At 33.1% G+C, this 22,094-nt stretch overlaps 2 protein-coding genes across 4 annotated transcripts in view; one reads left to right on the top strand and one right to left on the bottom strand.

Moving 5' to 3' along the window:
• The window catches only part of LOC100378155 (kinesin-like protein KIF25), a 93,853-nt gene extending 91,828 nt beyond the window's left edge, over positions 1–2,025 (top strand). For both annotated transcript variants that reach the window (XM_085505639.1, XM_085505640.1), the window contains one exon: positions 1,424–2,025. In XM_085505639.1, coding sequence (XP_085361765.1) covers positions 1,424–1,509 — 86 coding nt within the window. In that variant the 3' untranslated portion in view covers positions 1,510–2,025. The remainder of the gene's footprint in view (positions 1–1,423) is intronic.
• Positions 1–22,094, bottom strand: part of LOC100378306 (low density lipoprotein receptor adapter protein 1-like) — a 69,481-nt gene that overhangs the window by 31,861 nt on the left and 15,526 nt on the right. The window contains exons 7-9 of one of the 2 annotated variants that reach the window (XM_002732137.4): positions 21,652–21,809; positions 21,153–21,190; positions 11,445–13,118 (exon numbers count right to left, since the gene is read on the bottom strand). In XM_002732137.4, coding sequence (XP_002732183.1) covers positions 12,986–13,118; positions 21,153–21,190; positions 21,652–21,809 — 329 coding nt within the window. In that variant the 3' untranslated portion in view covers positions 11,445–12,985. Of the gene's footprint in view, positions 1–11,444; positions 13,119–21,152; positions 21,191–21,651; positions 21,810–22,094 lie in introns of those variants that run through there. The other variant, XM_085505641.1, reaches the window with a different exon arrangement.

The raw sequence follows: 22,094 nt of genomic DNA on the forward strand, positions 1-22,094 counted from the left end.
CACATGCACTTGTAACAGAACAAATCTGATATAATACAAGGTCTTGTACTATTTCCCTGTGTTTATACATTGTATATCTATTTTAAAGCTTATGTTTCCTTGGATTCAGTATTGTCATCATCAGCAAATAAAAACAGAGGTAACATCATTATTGTCGTTATTAAATGTGTAATACATGTAAAACACTAGTTGTTTTATTAATGGGTGTAATACATGTAAAACACTAGTTGTTCTATTAATACATGTAATACATGTAAAACACTAGTTGTTCTATTAATACATGTAAAACACTAGTTGTTCTATTAATACATGTAAAACACTAGCTGTTCTATTAATACGTGTAATACATGTAAAACACTAGTTGTTCTATTAATACATGTAATACATGTAAAACACTAGTTGTTCTATTAATACATGTAAAACACTAGTTGTTCTAATAATACTCATACATGTATTTGTTGTAATATAGTGTTGAGTGAGTATTTGGTTGGTATAACATGTAAATAACCAAGGTTTAACACTCATTCTAATCTTATATGACCAGTATAGTGAATTTATGTATAAACAAATTTATAATAGTGTGCCCTGTAACAGGACTGAGTCAAAATGGAATCCCCCCAAATCAAGTTGAGTCAGCTTGTTGACTGCTGGGAAGGATAGTCTTTAAAAAATAAAATAAAATTGTATGTGACTCTGTAGGTGACTTAGTCAGATGAGACATGATCCTTTTTCTTCAATCTACATATAAGAATGCAACAACTTTGTATCATAAATATTGAATCTATCTATAGCGGATCAACATTACCATTCTTGAATACACTATACTGTGTAGATAAAGTTCAAACAAAAATATTTGTGTACACCCTGACTAAGCTAGTATGAATTACAAAATATTTTATTCAAGCCAGTGGAAGTCCCAAAAAAATCACTGTTGATGTATGAAGTATTATAAAACTAACTGACATGTTGTTGTCATTGATATTACTATTAACTATAATCTTATTAAGTATGTGGTAGTTGTGTGTCTAAAATAACGCAGTGCTAACAACTCCTAATACTGAATGTTGATTTCATATCCTAGTGAATTTGGTGTAAACAAACAATGTAATATACACACATTGTATATGTTGCATGGGACCCACTCAACATGACAACTGTGATGCTTTAAACATCTATTGTTTAATTTGTCCAATCTTTTTTTTAATTTTTCATTTGTTTCTTGTATGGAAAGTTTATAGTATCTAAATTATGTTGTTTAATTTTGAATAAACACTGCACATACTAAATGAATAATACCATGTTTTGACTTAAAATAATTGAAAACAAATTGTAATATTGCCTAAAATTGTGTGTTCACACAGATGCGTATTGTCTGTATGGTATGATGTAATCATGTTTTTATTTTTTTAAATTATTATTACAGCGTCACCGAGTATGGAACAGTTGTATCAAAGTGGTAGAAATTCTCCCAGAACAAGAATGCCCTCACATGGTGCAGACAGAAGATAAATGTACATATTCTTGCCATCAATGTTTTGAACAAAGATAACTAGCTCCATCCATAATATAATTACTTTTACCACAATTAAGTTTAACTTTTTATAAAATCATCAATATCCAGAGAGTTCTAGGTTACTGCCCTCTACTCATGGCAAAATATTTTGTGGTCTTATTTTTAATAAAACTAACACATTTTTATTCTTTTTAAATAAATGTTCCAAGTTTTGTTTGTGATTTATGTAAATTGTCTTATATGAAAGTGATAACAATTTCTTTGCATTAACAAAACTGAAAAATGACGACTCAATCAGATTATCTTTATCAGTGTATACATTGTTAAATTTAATATTTTTATATTTTTTACGTTCATCTATCAATCTACAGTTATGACAACTAAAAAAATGCAATCAATGAAATACTGACTGCTATTTAAAAAAATTGAGTTTAAATTATTTATTTGATGTATTAATCATAACATTGTTTTATTGAATGGGTAATAATGATTATTAAAATTATTCCACTCAATATCATGTGACCTATGTAGATTCATTCAATTTATGATCTAAATGTATATAGATCTCTTTATTAGCTTCGCTGTCGACTTTGTCGAGCGGAGCTTATCATATGAGTGATTGTACGTCATCGTCCGTGTCAATGTTTTACCTGTTCGACTTCTTCTTGAAAACTACAAGCCTGAATGCTTTGATACTTGGTGTATATGTACCTTGGGTAGACCTCTCTCAGATTTGTTCATTTCATGATGATATCTTCAATTCTCTAATTTTGGTGAATATTTTTGTCATTTTTGGTAAAAAGTGATATTTTCGACTTCTTGTTGAAAACCGCAAGTCCAATTGCTTTGATATTACATATATAGGTACTACATGTGAACCTCTCTCAGATTTGCTCATTTCATGATAATATCTTCAATTTTCTAATTTTGGTGAAAAGTGATATTTTCAACTTCTTGTTAAAAACCGCAAGTCCAATTGCTTTGATATTACATATATAGGTACTACATGTGGACCTCTCTCAGATTTGTTCATTTTGTAATGATATCTTTAATTCTCTAATTTTGGTGAATATTTTTGTAATTTTTGGTAAAAAGTGATATTTTCGACTTCTTGTTGAAAACCGCAAGTCCAATTGCTTTGATATTACATATATAGGTACTACATGTGAACCTCTCTCAGATTTGTTCATTTCATGATAATATCTTCAATTTTCTAATTTTGGTGAAAAGTGATATTTTCAACTTCTTGTTATAAACCGCAAGTCCAATTGCTTTGATATTACATATATAGGTACTACATGTGGACCTCTCTCAGATTTGTTCATTTTGTAATGATATCTTTAATTCTCTAATTTTGGTGAATATTATTGTAATTTTTGGTAAAAAGTGATATTTTCGACTTCTTGTTGAAAACCGCAAGTCCAATTGCTTTGATATTACATATACAGGTACTACATGTGGACCTCTCTCAGATTTGTTCATTTTGTAATGATATCTTTAATTCTCTAATTTTGATGAATATTTTTGGTAGAAAGTGATATTTTCCACATCTTATTGAAACCCGCAAGTCTGATTGTTTTGATACTATACATATTGTTCATTTTTTAATGATATCTTCTGTTCTTTAATTGAAATGTGCATTGCTAACAGTGGAGCTATCTCAGCCGGGAGGCTGCTTGTATATCTTCCCTTTACTTGTGTTATTAGTATTTACTCACTGTACACACTCTTTCATAACAATACACTCAGACAACCACAGGGGTATCAATGGGCTGGATATCAAGTCCACATCAAGCAGTGTCATAGACCATTACCTTAAAAAGCGGTGGTCGTCGCGCAGTGCGTGTTCGAATTTCATGTAAATAAACAATGTATTTTACACGCGTTGTGTACGTTGCTATGAGTCCCATATCGAACAGGACGCAGCACGAATACCACTGCACTTTAACTTTACTACTACCGGTATTAGGAGTTGAGCATGGCATTCAAGTATTACACAGAGAAACTAAGAAAACTTCAAAAGTGTAATGGAAATAGGTCTTGTATGTCTTGATATTAACCATTTTGTTATGTTGTATTTATCTATACAAATCAGTTTTTACCTTGCCCATACCATCAAAGATGGAAGGACAAGGTAAATTAAGGGAAAAATTTTGTTGTTGGCGTCGTCGTTGTTAATAATTGTTATTGTGTGCATAATAATTTTACTAATTCTATTCCAAACTTCATTAAACTTGGTCACCTTATTCATCAGTATAAAGTCTTCCCTGAGTTTGAACAACAGATGTCCTGTATGAAAATATCATGCAAAAATTGAGAAAATCTGATAAAATATTTTGACTGTTTCTACTTGACTGATCACTGGTGATACACATCAAAGGTCACTGATCTCAGTGGAAATATGCATTGTTGTATGTGTTCAATGAAGCAAATCCTTTATCTTGTAATAATATCCTTGGTAATGTATCCTCCAAATCCCATGGGAATACTATACTGGGTTTCAAAACCAACTCATGAAGAGATTTTTTGCACAGTCTGATACACATTTGCAAACCTACCAATAAAATCTTTACAGAAAACAAGATGTCAGAAAATCAATATAAACACTCCTATGAACTGGGTGCCAAACTTTGATCAAGATCTGAAGCTAATAGAAAATCTGTTTAGTTCAAAGTTATCAAATCAAAAACATTGCATCTTGAAAAGAAAATTGTACTAAAATATATGTATTCTGTATTTGACAAACAGTTCATTCGACAAATGAAAACTCACAGGAATATGTTTCAGCTATTAGAACAGAATGATAGAGTTTTTGTAATACTAGTTTAAAAACACACTTCAAAAACAAAGATTGCAGTGTTTGAAGATTCTCAGGAGGCAACAGTACTGTTGACTTCTCTCTCCACTGGACACCAACTATTTAAGTTGATTTGCATACAAAGCAGAGCTTGCAACATGATAGCTATTCATAGTTTTTTTTTTTACTTTTCATATAATACAGTAGTCACACAATGAGGCAGTTCATATTTGTCTCAGTGAATCATTAATTTTTGACAGACACATGTACAAAATACTTGGACAAAAGCCAGCTAAGATTTTCTGTTATCTTGCATGTTTTATGAATCTTTTCACGTCTAAATGCAGCACTTTTTTTCTGCGATGAGGCATTTGTTTTTATACTAAAATATCTGAATCACTTTGATTTTTTTTTGCATTAAGCCAAGCCGAGATGAAAATCAACTTCTAAGGGTGAAGCGCCATCAACGGTGATCTGAGCACCTGAGTATGTTCTCTCCTACATTGGACTCAAATCCATTCGTTATCACCTATTAAGGCAAGGGGTAGGGAGTGGTATCAGAGGATGCTCCCTGACAAAGCCACCAGTCTACTTTTTTATTACTTCATTGAGGATATGGTATATACCTCCCCAGGTTAGCACCTTTTAGTAAGTGCCTAAACACACAGGCAAAAAAAAACTGAATTACATTTTAATACCAAAAATGCTGCTGTCGTTGAGGGCGCTCTGTCCTGTGAGGCAGCTGGTTCTAGGCCCGAATTCATTCACTTAAATAAGGTTAAAAAATCAAATTGTACAGTTATGTAATCACATAACAGAATGATAAGTATTCAAAGCTGGCAGCTAGACTAGCGCTAGACTTTCCACAATCTTTCTATTCAGTGCAATATAATTGCATTTTGGTCACGTGATGCATGTCACAGTCTACAAATTCAGTTTTTTTTCACTTTATGATCACCTCATTGTCTTCAGTAAAGAACTAACTATTGACATTTTCACTAAAGAATTCAAAGTTACTAAAATTCTTGTCATAAATACGAGTTATTTCTGATGAAAACAGCCGAGTATATTCAACTCTGGTCTTAAAATTCACCTTGTGCTTCTCATTCAATCAGAATACTCAATTGCAACTTTTAATATGTGCTAAATAATTTCTTAAGTCAAATCTCTGTTCTCACAAATTGTCCTAGGACTTTTATGAAGTGACCAAGTTTTACTCTGAATAACCAACCACAAACTGGATTTGACCTCGCAGCTCACACAACAGATGTGACAGACGCACTGTCTATTGAGCTATCTGGAACACCACATCAGTCATTGGCTGGTGAAGGAAATTATATTTAGAATAGAAGGATTATGTAAACAATTTCAGTTTGAACATGAGAAATCTCATGCACATGTGTACTACACTCTCCATTATAACACTTGAAGTTCAGTGGTGGTACTGGTAGCATAGTGGTTGTTGCATCAGACTCATGATCGATAGATCCAAGTTCAACTCTTACCTCAGGCTGAACACCAAAAATGGTTGATCCCTACCCTCTGTGAGTGTGCCACAGACTCAATGGGAAGGCCAATTCCACCACTGACCGAGATTCATTCACTAATGAATGCAACTTTGGGGGAACCAGGATAGTGCATTAGATTGGCATTTGATAGAGAGATGGCCACACAGCCTTGTCATGTAGTCTCAAACATGAATATGACTTCTGTGGCAAAAATGCACTGTGTCAGCACTCGCACTTACAACTTGCACATACAAAAAAAAAAGTCAGGAGAGACAAGAGTGACATTCAATGTCAAGAAATGTCGCTGGGCCTGTGTTTGAATCACGTAAACAATGTTACGCGAGTCCCATATCGAACAGGATGTGGCAAGACAACCACAGCTCTTTTAAATCATACAAACATGACTCCACAATAAATTGCTAAATTGTTTTTATCTCGACATTTTATACATAACTTGTGGCGGGGGGCAAACCAGGTACCGAACAGTATATAATAAAAATACATAACTATAATAAACCAGCAACATAACTTGTGTTAGCAAACCATTTTTGTTTTATAATAAATATCACATTTAGTAGATAAATAATTCCACAAATATAAACAATTTCAATTTTCATGATAATTTTTACTGTTTAAACAGATGAGAAATATTGGCACAAACAATTTATGACCAAAATATTGGAAAGGGGTAACTAAGATTATAATTACTCTTGCAGAATCAAAGGAATCTTTTGGAAATGTGAAGTATATTTCATCTGTCAACAAAAGAACATCCACAACTTGACTATTGAGGGCGCGCTTACTTTCAGCTCAGACATGCTGATAGAGAATATTCAAAAATAACCAATACTGTTTTAGCAATTCAAAAAACACTTAATAATTGACAGTCAATTACAGAACATCAAGCAAAGTATGTAAACATAATAGTACTATCCTTTCCACAAAGCTGTGGTCCACATTTTATGTTGCATGCATGACCAACTGTTGAATTAACACAATTCCACGAATTAGAAAGATGCATTCGAGGCCAGTGTGTTGTCATTTGCCACATACATACATGCTATGCCGAAAGGAATCAGACCACTGGGCATTCTTTTCAGCACAGTTCATTCATAAAATGCGGTACAGCTTTGCGAAAAAAGAAAATTAACAATTCTTTGAAAATTCAACAACATTTTGTAATAAACTAAATATGCACATATTAAATGAAAGGTTTGGGTGAAAACATGGTAATTATATGTAAATAGGATGTAATGAAATGCCATGAAGTGACTGGTGAAGAATAAAACTAAATAACAATAGGGTACATTACAGAACCTAACCTACTAGAACTAACATGACTAACCCTAACATTTTAACAAGTTTCAGTATCGCAAAAATGAACAAAGGAAACTTTGGTGGAGCATTTTCATGCTTTGTATCTGCATGTACAGATAATAGAGAATGGCAGAAATAGGGTAACCTCACGGATGCTTACTATTTTCCCTCCTCACAATCCATTTTTTTACAGAAAAAGAAGGTGCATTTTACAGAACAAATATCAAACAGACTTTCTTGCTTTGAACTTCCCTTTCAAACACGTCTGCAATCTTTGAAAAATTGCATAATTAATCAATATATACTATATATATTGAAGTAGCATTTCCGGATAAAGTAGGATGCAGATACACGGTGCAACATTTGCACATAAATTCTAACATTGCCACCCCCAGATAACAGAATGGTTCACCCCTCAACAGTCACTATTTTCTAAATGCATTTTCTGCTCAATGTTAGCTTAAATTGACAGCAATTTCCATTTAATTAGCCAAATGTGACAACAGCAAGAAAACAGACTATGTAATGTCAAGCAGTGTTCCTTGTCCATGAACAATTGTAAAAAAAAAATGAACTGAGGGAGGTGAAAGCGTAATCAAAATAGTGCAGAAACAACGGCTAAAGTCAAAATATGTAAAGATTGGTAAACATTGCATTGTTTCGCATCGCATTTTTCACAGTATAGTATTGAATACTTATACAATTTGTTTTGTGAACCTTGTAAAAGTTTAATTCCCACTTATAAATATTGTATTACCAGGAATCATTGGTATATGCTGCATTTAAAATTATATGCAATTACATGCATGAAGGTACAGGGATATAGGCACACTATATCTATGTTGAATGAAGTGACTGATAATCATACTTGCTGGCAATATTTAAACATAAATGACACTGTCTCTTTGATAATGGTATATGTTGCCATGACTTCATCCACGTAATCACAATAACATTACTGTTGAAGCATATTTATAGTTTAAAATTATTTAAAAATCATTCTTAATTATACCGGTAAAATTGTCTAGATCCTGATTAGAGAAATTAATTTGAATCACATCATATATGTTAAATAAGATTTGCCACAGAGGGCGATATACTTGGGTCAAGAAACGTACTGTTCAAATACTAAATATTTGAGCATCAAATTATCTACAAACATCAAACAGTCTCCAAAAAGATCAGTCTAATTTGCATAGTTGAAAACTCTCCCAAGCATTAATTTGACTACTAATATTTTTTGCCCCCAATCAAATTAAAAAATATTACATGACTTACAAAACATCAAAATTTACAAAAGAAAAAAAAAGTTTATTTTAGATTTGACAGAAATTAGTGTTGGTCAAGCACAAACAATTTGAAAACAGATTCACACCTCACCTCAGTTGAAATTTCAATAATAAGATAATCTAATAAAATAAGCAGCCATGCAAGCATCCTACTAGTTCCACTCCCTGTAAGTTTAGAATCAGGAGTTTGCAATGCAATACCAGTGTATATTTTAGTAATTTTCACAAGAAAAAAAAAGGAGATGAAAATAAAAAAAATCCTGTCAACACCTCACCAGCTGTATAGAGTAGAATCTACAGTACTGTTACTATTCTAGTTACAAAGGATGAAGAAAACCTGTCATCTCCATGGTTACAAAGAATGAATAACTGAGCATCTCACTAATGAGGAAATAATACTGATATGAATAAAATACTGTAAGCCGTTTAACAGTACTACTGAGAGATAAGAGAGAATATTAATAATATTATTTTTGATAAACTTAACATGTTTTTACTGTTTTAGCTACAGAGTTGAATGACTGAAAAGTGTGGTATATGGAATTCTGTGACTGCATGGCTCAATTATTTATCATAAATGGACAAACATTTTTAACTCATGGTCAGTTGAGGTTTATGACACTTGTAGCAATTATTAAATGTACAGTATAGCAAAGGTTGCCATCAATACATAACATGTTCGTCGGAATCAAAGATGTATTCAATAACAGGATGTTGTAAATAACATTTTAACAGATGGAAGATTTAATTCACAAATATGAATTTTAAAATGGTCATGTAATTCTTATCAACCACATTTGGGGGAAAAAAATGCTGTCGTAAACTTAAACTAAAAGATTTTTTGTGTAGGGAAATCACAATCTGAATACACTAACCAATATGAACTACTTCAATTTTTTTTAAAAAATACTTTAGGTAATAGTAGAATAGTAGCTATTGAATAAACAATCTGATACAATAAAGTAAAGGTATATAAACTACCTCATTGCAGCTTTCAATCGCTAATTAGTTTCTTGTCAAAATAGTCGTTGATACACATGTCTTAGTTATTTTAATAATAAAGAGTTTTGTCAAAGCTACAGAGAAAATAGCAGGTGGTATGAGAGTCGAGAATTGACAATTGTCTTATCTCAATAAATACATCTTAATATTTTTCAAATTCAGTATCAAAATCAAAAATGTTGTATATAATATCTGTATGTAGAGATTATTGACTGTTCTGTGTATGTGTCTACTATAACTATCAATGTCACACAATAACTCTACTGTTTGGAAATGAAAGGGGAATCAGCTATTTTTGGTATATTTTAATCCATGTAATACTGAACCAAAACTATCTGAGTTGTGCCCAATAAGTAAACGTATAGCAATACACGACATATATTGTGAACAGAATGCAATAATTGGGTTGGTTGATTCATTCATTTTTCGGCTGTCTAGGTGCAGTTTACATATCTGTATCATCAATATCTTTTTCACCATGTGTATTTATTCAGTATGACAATGTTAACTTTATTTCATTACATGGATTTAAAAATTGACCCCTTTAAATACAACCTTATATAATAAGAATATAAACTGATAAAACATATTTATTGCAGTTAATAACTCAATACTGGAACACACAATATGTCCTATAAAAATAATCCCTTTGATGAACTACTAGTATTGTGTAACATTGTTTCTAGTCCTGCTTCTGTGTTCTTATGTTTATAAGAAACAGTATAAATTAAACTTTTCAAACTGAATGAGCATGAAATTTGTTTTTAATGAATCGATGATATTTATATTCAATTTCATAACATCTTGCTTCATCAATAGCAAAATGATATTATACTATAGTTTGGACTATATCGTAATAAATATTCAACTGAATGGAGTTTCCATAAGCCATGATGGAAATCTAAAAGTAACTGAGTTATAAAGTGTTTGAGGTTTTTGAATAAAAATAGAAAGAATAGTACCGTATTTGTCTTCAGTTAAGCGCCACCTTCAATTAGGCGCCAGTGCCACAAAAACTTTGTATTTTACACCTCAATTAAGCGCCAGACAAAGTTGAAATTTTGGCACGTAATGATCGTGAATTGGGCGCCGGCGGAACGACTACCGGTTACCGGTTCGTAGCGATGGACGCGATCGCGGAAGTCCCTCGCTGTTACTGTACGAATGGCTTTTATGTAAAAAAAAATTGGTTTTGTTTCTAACAATTTTTAAGAAATCGGTCTATAATCTCTTGAAACATGTCTTTTTAGTCTACTGTAGACAAGTCATTGTCAATGACACGTCCCCGTTCCGTTCATATTTGAGTGACATATACATTCAAAGCAGATCATGACCGAAATGCACCTGCATATGTACAACACATTGTGCTAAATCTGAACGAAATCCATCCATGCATGACTGAGATCCGGTTCTGGAATTGTGAAAATACGTGATTTTGATGCATTTTCGGCCTTAAAATGGCCATCATTCCGCTATTGTTAAGCAGATCATGAAACAAATGCACATATCTATTTGTGACATGATGTACCATGTGTGTGTGAAGTTTGAACTTGATCAATCCAGACATGTCTTGGATATGGATCCAGAACTGAATTCTTTAACAAAATGGCCGCCAGTCGGCCATTTCGAACTTGATCCGAAAAAAAAAGACGTGCATCAAGGTCCTATTATGTTTAATGTATGTACCAAATTTGAACAAAATCCATCCATGCATAACTGAGATACGGGTCCGGAATGGTGAAAATGTGCAATTTCAATGCATTTTCGGCCTTAAAGCGGCGCCCATTTGGCTATCGTTAATGAGATCATGAAACAAATGCACATACATATTTGTGACATGATGTACCTTGTGTGTGTGAAGTTTGAACTTGATCAATCCAGACATGTCTCGGATACGGATCCAGAACTGAATTCTTTAAAACAAAATGGCCGCCAGTCGGCTATTTCGAACTTGATCCGAAAAAAAAAATGACGTGCATCAAGGTCCTATTATGTTTAATGTATGTACCAAATTTGAATGAAATCCGTCCATGCATAACTGAGATCCGGGTCCGGAATGGTGAAAATGTGCGATTTCAATGCATTTTCGGCCTTAAAGTGGCCGCCATTTGGCTATCGTTAATGAGATCATGAAACAAATGCACATACATATTTGTGACATGATGTACCTTGTGTGTGTGAAGTTTAAACTCGATCAATCCAAGCATGTCTCAGATACGGATCCAGAACTGAATTCTTTAAAACAAAATGGCCGCCAGTCGGCCATTTCGAACCCGATCCAAAAAAAAAAATGACGTGCATCAAGGTCCTATTATGCTTAATGTATGTACCAAATTTGAACAAAATCCGTCCATGCATAACTGAGATCCGGGTCCGGAATGGTGAAAATGTGCGATTTTGATGCATTTTCGGCCTTAAAATGGCCACTATTCGGCTATCGTTAATCGGATCATGAAAAAAATGCATGTGCATATGTCCCATATAATGTGTGATGTATGAGTGAAGTTTGAACTTAATCGGTCCATGCATGTTCGAGATACAGGTGATCACGGACGCACGGACGGACGGACGGACGGACGGACGGACGCACACAGGGCAAAACATAAGTCCCCGTTTTTGGACTGCGTCCGAACGGGGACTAAAAATATCAGCGTGGTTTTTAATTTCGCAGTAAGTCCACAAAAACGAAATTAAAACAACGCGAAAATGTTCTGTTTCAAATGCGCTGTTGTCTCAGTAAACAGTGTTAAATTATTCTTTAAATGCTCAGTTTACTTTCCAAAAATAACTAATTTCTTGATTTGAAAAAAAAATCATGCCGTTTTTCCCACCAAAATCAAAGCCAAAATATTGCAAACATCGGCAAATCACTTCCGCATTGCGTTCATACATTATTTAAATGAGCTATGGTAATTTGATCACGTTGGCATCATCCAGCATTTTGATTGGTTAATTAACGACTTGACCTATCAGGTCAAAAAACGCGTTCCAGGTCAAGTCCTAGACAGGAAGCATGGCAGACATCGAATCGCGCCGAGCATTTACATGCGACCAGAATCATTCGCTTACGATGAAATTAAGTTGAATTTTACTTGCATTTTATTTTTTGTACGTTATTATAACTACTACTGAGTAATAATCGTAACCGTGGAATGCAGCATGACCGGATTTTGCTACCGTGATCATTGACTACTAAGCGTTGAATTTGTGTTTGTTTTATTTTTCTGTTGATTGTACGGCAAACTGTGAATGTTTTCTAAAGAATGATATTTTTTGTATAACTTTCTAAACTGTCTGAAAACGGGTCATTTACTCAGTATTTAAAATAAAGGCTACAGTGACTAAGCGTCAGACTGTAATGTAAAATATTGTCAATAATCTATCACCAGAATGGAGCAAAAACAATGGCTTGGAACACAATTACCGGTACTAGAACTTGAAGTGCTTGAAATAAGCGCCATTTGAAACAAAGTTGCTCAAATTTAACCACAAATAAGCGCCACCATGACATGAAAGTGTAACAAAGTGGCGCCTAATTGAAGACAAATACGGTACTCGCTTATAGACATAATAGTTCTTCATTTGATGCGTTTCCAGATGAGTTTCCACTGGACGAATTATTGGTCCTATTGAAACCATTACTTTTCACATTCGTCTCAAGTAATCCAGGATTGGACCTTGTCTGAGCAAGTCTGGAAATGATAAATGACAAAACAAACTCAATACAAATAATACATTATCAATTCAATTTAATAAATTCAACTGGCACAATAGATTATGAATATGAGATGATGACATTTAACAGCTGCTCATGTCCAGAGAAATACTCACCCTCAATACCAGAAAACGAGAAATTCTGGTAGTCATGATCAACAACAGTATCACAAATATGACAAACACAAGTCTTATCAACCAAGATCAGATTGGAATAATAATTCCAGAAACCAAAACCATGATCAGTATCAGTATACCCAGGCTTACATACAACATCATGATGAACAATACAATCGTCCCATTCAGTACCATAGCAGACACAACAATCGTGAAAACTACTATGACCATAATAGCCATTACGACAGTGCATATTACTATGATCATTCCAAGAAACATCATTCACATCGACGATATGATAATGATCATCAAGATTCTCACTACAGTCCTGCAGCTACTGACCAATTTTACTATCACAGTGGAGGTTATGAAGATGACCATGTAAACAAGAGCTATCAACATACAGACAACAAATACATTCAACGATCAGAGAGGCAGACAAACAATAGAATTATAAACCATGACTACTACAACTACTAATATTTAACTTCAATATTCCAGCAGATCATCATCACAACATTAAGTAATTATCAATGTCATTATATTTTACTTTAAATTTTTTTATTACTTTTCATTTAAAAAACAAAAATTTGTGGCCTGCAACCCCGTATCGTGGAGAATAGAATAATGATGAAAACAACAACTGTCAACAGTATTAGGCAGACTAATCTTAATGTAGGTAGTTGGAACATTCACGGCCTTGGTGCTAAGTGTGTAGAATCTGATTTTACTTCTATTTTAAAGAAATTTGATATTTTGTGCTTACAAGAGACGTGGTTAGGTAGTCTAGGTAGTAATAGTAGTTCATTAGATGTATTAGATAGTTATAGTTATTTTAAAACAGACAGAAAATGCAAATCAGCTAGAAGTAGGAGGAACTCTGGGGGAGTGGCAATTTTGTTTAAATCAGGGTTGAGGGGAGGGCTGAGGGAAATAAAGTCTGAAATTAACGACTTCCTTTGGTGTAAATTGGACAAGGAATTTTTCTCATTAGAAAATGATATTTATTTGGGTTGTATATACATTCCACCCGAAAATTCGGTTTATCACTTAGATGTTGACTACTTTGGCATTTTAGAAAAAGAAATAACAGTTTTCTCCAATCAGGGCCAGGTAATTATAACAGGTGATTTCAATAGTCGCACTGGAAATCTAATTGATTACATTGCTTTTGGAGATAACATTCATGTACCCACTCCAAATAATTACACTTTAGAAAATTTTGAAAAAAGGCACACCCAAGATAAAACTAACAATAAGTTTGGCAAACAATTAGTCGATCTTTGTACTATAAATAATCTTTTAATAGCCAATGGTAGGAAGATAGGTGATTTAAATGGAAACTTTACCTGTCATAATCCGGTCGGTTCAAGTACAGTTGATTACTGCATTAGCACAAAGGATTTACACAGACATATTGATTATCTTAAAATTCATGATATTAATTACTTGTCAGATCATTGTCCTATTGGTTTCTCACTAACTGTAAATTACAATCACACCAAGAACACAAAGCTTGTGAATAAATTGAAACCGCACTGTAAAAAATTCATTTGGGACGTTGAGGCAAAGCAAAAGTACAAAATCATGTTACAAAATTCAAATTTTGAAACAATGTTCAAAAACTACCTTGCCAATGATTTCAAAGACAGTGATGTCAATGAACCAACAGATCAATTCAACAAAATATTAATTAATGCAGCAGATAATTGCCTTAAAAAAGTAACCAATAAAAGAACAATAAATAATAAAAACTATAAACAACCAAAACAACAACAATGGTTTGATAAGTCGTGTTCTACACTAAAAAGGGAATTAATTAGTACCTCTAAGTTGCTAACAAAACAACCAACCAACCCGTATATCAAACACCAATATTATACTCTTAAAAAGCATTATACAAAACTTATAAAATATAAAAAAAGAGAATATAAAAACATGTTGGTGTCCAAACTTGAACATATGGACAGTGCCAACCAAAATGAGTACTGGTCTGTGCTGAAAAGCCTACGTAATCAAAAGACCAAAAATCAAGACACAACAATATCCGGAAAAAATTGGATTGATCATTTTTCAAAACTCTATAATAAAACAAACATTAAAAATCATGAGTTACAAAATAATCTTATAGAAAAAGAAATGCGACAAATTCCCAACCAATATCTAAACTCAAATATCACATACAAAGAAATTCTTAGCGCTGTTAGCAAACTAAAAAACAATAAATCAGCTGCTGATGACAGCATTGCCAATGAAATGTTGAAAACCAAAAATAAGTTAATGATAAGATGTTTACAGAAACTTTTCAACTGTATTGTAGATAGTGGAAAATTTCCTGCAACCTGGAAATCTACGATTCTTGTTCCACTACACAAATCAGGCGACAAATTAAATCTTGGTAATTATAGAGCTATTGCATTAACAAGTTGTCTCTCAAAACTATTTACTGGCATAATGAATCAAAGATTGACCACATACTTGGAAGAAAATAATTTATTTACCGACATGCAGTTTGGCTTTAGGAAAGACAGGAGAACGACAGACGCAATTTTCCTGTTAAAAACAGCAGTTGAAAAAACAATTTATAATAAAAATAAAAGCAGCAGTTCTGGAAGACGGTTATACACATGTTTTGTTGACTTTAGAAAGGCTTTCGACAGCATCTGGAGGGATGCACTCTTTCTGAAGTTACAAAACAGTGGTATCACGGGGAACTTTTATGAAATAATAAAATCTATGTATAAGGATATTAAATATAAAATTAAATTGTCAGAGGGTATAACTGATGGATTTCAGTCTACCTGTGGAGTTAAGCAAGGCTGCAATTTATCACCAACTTTATTTAACATTTTTCTGAACGATCTGCCAGAATTATTTGGGGATCAAATTGATAAACCAATTCTAATGGGCGAGAAACCTATAAATTGCATCCAATATGCAGATGACCTTGCACTTATTTCAGAAACGGAAGACGGCCTACAAAGCTGTCTGAACAAATTAAATGACTATTGTATAAATTGGAATTTAGAAGTAAACGTAAAGAAAACTAAAGTCATGGTATTTAATTGCAGCAACAGACTGATTAAAAACATGAATTTTAAAATCAACAACCAAGACATAACAGCTGTTAGCGAGTTTTGCTATTTAGGGGCAATATTTACTCCAAATGGGAAATTTAAAACAAACTTATCTATGTTAAAAAATAAATCATTGAAGGCTCTTTTCAGCATCAGACAAACAGTCTTAAACCACAAAATAATTTCACCAGCACTTAGTTTGAAAATTTTCGACCAATTAATTTCACCTATACTCATGTATGGTGCAGAAATCTGGGCCAATGAAATCACAACTGACAGTAACAGTTTAGAGCAAGTTTGCAGTCATTTTTACAGGTTTATCCTAGGAGTGAGTAAAATGACGCCAATTAGTGGTTTGAAAGCAGAACTTGGTAGGTTACCAGTAAAATTAAAAATTAATTTGGCTCAAATTAAATACTGCCATAGACTATATAGTCTGCCAGATAATCACATTTTAAAATTAGCCCTGGATGAAATGATAAAAATTAATTCAAACTGGGTAAGGACTATTAATGCTACACTGGGACATGATCTAATTAAAATAAAAAATGATCACAATATGGAAAATTGGAATCAAATACTAAAAAAAGTAAAACTCAGACTATCTGAGTTTTATATTCAAAGATGGAGAGAAAAACTAAATTTCAGTGAAACCAATGAAAATAGGGGAACAAAACTGAGAACATACAAACTATTCAAAGTAAGCTATAATATGGAAAATTATTTGCAAAACATTTCAAATTTCAGTCTCAGGAAAATGCTTTCAAAATTCCGTCTGAGTGACCACAACTTAGAAATAGAATTAGGTAGAAGAACAAAGCCCAAAATAGAATTAGAAAATAGACACTGTAATAAATGTAACACTAAAGCATTAGGAGATGAAAAACATTTCCTGCTATTTTGTACTGGCTATATAGAACAAAGAAAAAAACTGTTTGATGAGTGTTCAATAAATATTTACACAATGGATGTGAATTCCATATTTAAAAAGATTATGGAGAATAATATAGCTTTAGCAAAATACTTAAAGAGCACAATTTTTAAAACCACAGAAAGTAATTAATTTATTTTATTTTACTAACATTTTATTTTTTTATCTCTTATGTATTGTATGTATTTATGTTCCTTACCATACAAAAACCCTCTGAAGGTTTTTTAGTAGTGTAATAAAGTTATTATTATTAAAAAGATGGGTATTAATGAATAATTTGGTAGCAATGATGCATGTCAGTAGTACGAACAAGAACAAGAGTCTGAGATGCATTTTCCCCTCTTTCAATCCAGAGTGGCAATAAAGTAGGGACAATTTAGTGAAAACACTGCATGATACTGCTTCTAATTCAAACCTTAGTATAGGTGTAATAATCTTTTCTGCCTGGTTTGGTTTAATCAATATATTATATAAATTACAGAAATTCTGTAGAGCTACATGTAAGTGTGTTTCTTGGAAATTGTTATATATATATACCCCCAGTATATATAAATATATATATATATATATATATACATACGTGGACAGAGAAATTAAGACATGACTACATGAGTAAAGTTCACTCTACAGTACTGTTTCGTAAGGTACATGGAGTACCTCACTCATCAGGAGTTGAGACTTGATTAAATAAACCACCAAAACAGACTACGTTATAAGCGCTACAGATTTGCATAACAATGGAGTGTGTTTACGGTATTAAAACTAGTTGTTGCATAGCAACGATTTGGCTCTGTGTCTACAGGAAGAAAAAAGCTCATTTCTTTTATTTAAACTACAGTAGTGTGGTTGGAAAATTATAATATATTTCTCTCTAATACATAAGTTGCAACGTTTGCTTGAAGTATTGTATGGTGCAGCATGCGATAACACTCTCCATTTGATGTCGTAATCGATGTTATTGTCTTTTAATGACCAAGCGTATTTACTGAGCTCTGTTGCGTTTCTCAATGATTGGTTGCGTAGCGATGCAGTGTGGTTTCTGTACCAGGTTTTAAATTCATTTCCTGTTAGTCCCACATATGTTTCACACTTGTTGTTGTCTTGCCGTCTGATATTAGCTTGGTAAACCAAGGCCGATTGTAAACAATTTCCGTCTAAGGGGCATTCAGATTTCTTACGGCAGTTACATAATCTGTTGATCTCGGTACTGGGTGTATTGGTGTTGGCCGCTGTAAGTTGTTGTTTGTTTTGATTGCAGATTATTTGCTTCACATTATTCGTACAACTGTAGCTCAAATTGATGGTGTTACGGCTGAAAATTTTCCTGAGTTTGTTTGATATATTGATCTACTTGGCTGAATTGACTCTCGTTTCATAGTGTATTTTCCATAACATCATAGCATTGCAACAATGATAAACCAATCAACACCACAATGTAAGACACTCTTTCCCATACATATCACATGCACAGGTGCTTAGAAAGGTGATATATTTCAAATGTCAAAATATAAAATAATCCATCTATCAGGTAAGTAGCCGACAGATTAAAAAATAGATTACTCCATGCAGGGCTGCTGTGGCTTATCTTTACAGTTTAAAACAGTAACAGCTGGAAATTAAAATCTCTTTCCTTATTACATGTATTATCACAAATATAAGCCAGATCACATGATGTACAATGTATCACCACATGCTTTAATACTGTGAAATACTTTATTTTAGCATAGACCTTACTATGACTTTAGCTGGAATAAATTTTTGCTGAAAAGTTTTTTTAGGTGTTTTGTATGGAATTATTATTATTGAATGTAAAATATAGGGAAAAAGGTACATTCGCTGGATTTTATTTCCACTGAATCATTCCTTCAGCGAAAATTAATTCCAAGCAATAATAAATTTTACAGTACACATTTGGTACTTAAAAGTAATTTTGGGTCAGTGTTACACTAAAAATTATGAAAAAAATAGTGAGAAAATTCAGCTTATGTGCCTATAAATTCCCAAGTAATCGGATATACCATACCGGTATTAATTAGAAACACCGCCCAGCTAAAACCTTACCATGGTGACAATCTATATGTTACAAAGAAACCTGTCAATTCATATACAAGTCACAGAAAATATCTACTGCAGATCATAGTTTGAGAAATGTGCTGAAACTTTCCTGGTGCCTAAATTAGTGCTCAATTGATGTATTTTGTAGTTCCTGGTGCCTAAATTAGTGCTCAATTGATGTAGTTGTAGTTCCTGGTGCCTAAATTAGTGCTCAATTGATGTATTTTGTAGTTCCTGGTGCCTATTAAATTAGTGCTCAATTGATGTATTTTGTAGTTCCTGGTGCCTATTAAATTAGTGCTCAATTGAAGTATTTTGTAGTTCCTGGTGCCTAAATTAGTGCTCAATTGATGTAGTTTGTAGTTCCTGGTGCCTAAATTAGTGCTCAATTGATGTAGTTTGTAGTTCCTGGTGCCTAAATTAGTGCTCAATTGATGTAGTTTGTAGTTCCTGGTGCCTAAATTAGTGCTCAATTGATGTATTTTGTAGTTCCTGGTGCCTAAATTAGTGCTCAATTGATGTAGTTTGTAGTTCCTGGTGCCTAAATTAGTGCTCAATTGATGTAGTTTGTAGTTCCTGGTGCCTAAATTAGTGCTCAATTGATGTATTTTGTAGTTCCTGGTGCCTAAATTAGTGCTCAATTGATGTATTTTGTAGTTCCTGGTGCCTAAATTAGTGCTCAATTGATGTATTTTGTAGTTCCTGGTGCCTAAATTAGTGCTCAATTGATGTAGTTTGTAGTTCCTGGTGCCTAAATTAGTGCTCAATTGATGTAGTTTGTAGTTCCTGGTGCCTAAATTAGTGCTCAATTGATGTATTTTGTAGTTCCTGGTGCCTAAATTAGTGCTCAATTGATGTATTTTGTAGTTCCTGGTGCCTAAATTAGTGCTCAATTGATGTATTTTGTAGTTCCTGGTGCCTAAATTAGTGCTCAATTGATGTATTTTGTAGTTCCTGGTGCCTAAATTAGTGCTCAATTGATGTATTTTGTAGTTCCTGGTGCCTAAATTAGTGCTCAATTGATGTAGTTTGTAGTTCCTGGTGCCTAAATTAGTGCTCAATTGATGTAGTTTGTAGTTGCTGATGCCTAAATTAGTGCTCAATTGATGTAGTTTGTAGTTCCTGGTGCCTAAATTAGTGCTCAATTGATGTATTTTGTAGTTCCTGGTGCCTAAATTAGTGCTCAATTGATGTATTTTGTAGTTCCTGGTGCCTAAATTAGTGCTCAATTGATGTATTTTGTAGTTCCTGGTGCCTAAATTAGTGCTCAATTGATGTATTTTGTAGTTCCTGGTGCCTATATTAGTGCTCAATTGATGTAGTTTGTAGTTCCTGGTGCCTAAATTAGTGCTCAATTGATGTAGTTTGTAGTTCCTGGTGCCTAAATTAGTGCTCAATTGATGTAGTTTGTAGTTCCTGGTGCCTAAATTAGTGCTCAATTGATGTATTTTGTAGTTCCTGGTGCCTAAATTAGTGCTCAATTGATGTATTTTGTAGTTCCTGGTGCCTAAATTAGTGCTCAATTGATGTATTTTGTAGTTGCTGATGCCTATTCAAGAATATGATGTGAAATTGTGACTTGCCAGAATTGAGTATAAACTTGGTTTGACATGGAGCTGTTGACACTATGAAAAGTCTTATAATACTTTCAATACTTTGTCTCTGGAATATCCTAATTTTATGTTTCTTTTAAATATGTTATCCCGTTTTTTTTTTTTTCACCGAACTCAACGCCAAAAGATTGCACTGCAAATATCTGCACAAACTGCCGTTTCAATGATTTTACAAATCACATCAAATATTTGATAATGGAGTTAAAGTAAGTTACTTACTTTGAGAAACTATCATCAAGATTACTGTCATCAATACCCTGTCAGTAGAAGCAGATAATCAATAATTCAGTAAACTACAATTTTAATATTCACATATCTATCTCACCTTACAATATCAGATTTTATTGAAATATTAACAATGCTGTCAACATTAGGTTTAGTAACATTCTCTGTAGTGAGTAATTTAAATGCAGCTGTAACTCTTAATGACCAAGTACTGTAAAATACTTTATTTTAGCTGGAATTAATTTTCGCTGAAAAGGCATTTTGGGTGTTTTGTACGGAATTTATTTTCACTGAATTTTGACGAGTTGAATGTAAAATATAGGGAAAAGGTATATTCGCTAGATTTTATTTTCACTTAATCATTCCTTCAGCGAAAATAAAGTATTTGACAGTATACAATAAATGCAATTGATGGTTAATGTGTATTTCTATTAAAAATAAATTTCAATATTCAAAATATGATATTTAACACATTTTACTTATATTTACATACCCATTTGGCCATGAGCTGAGAAGCGGCATCAACGCTATCACTCTGCGACTGTGTTGTAGTATGATCCGTCGCTACTACATCTAATAATTTAGCAACACGTACATTGTTATTATGATGTCTGTCAATCATATGGGATGATGATGGTGCTGATGATGAAACTATGTGGCATGAAAACAAAACATAAAACACAATTATTACAAAGTGGCAATGAGTGAAGTACAACAGCTATGATTTCCAATACTATATGCAAGTTTAGCTGTTTTTTGAAATTCAATAACAATTACTTGCATTTTCTAGGAGACATTACATTGCTGCATGATTGAAGATGGTATCAAATGAGGAGTCACTTAAAGGCCCAGGTATACTATAAATACGCACCTAAACAATAGGGATCATTTCCTTGCTTGTCACGCTGTAGTAAACAGCTCCAGCCAAGCTCCGGT

Source organism: Saccoglossus kowalevskii, chromosome 11 (genome assembly GCF_978046115.1).
Source record: "Saccoglossus kowalevskii chromosome 11, keSacKowa6.1, whole genome shotgun sequence".
NCBI classification, from domain to species: Eukaryota; Metazoa; Hemichordata; class Enteropneusta; family Harrimaniidae; genus Saccoglossus; species Saccoglossus kowalevskii.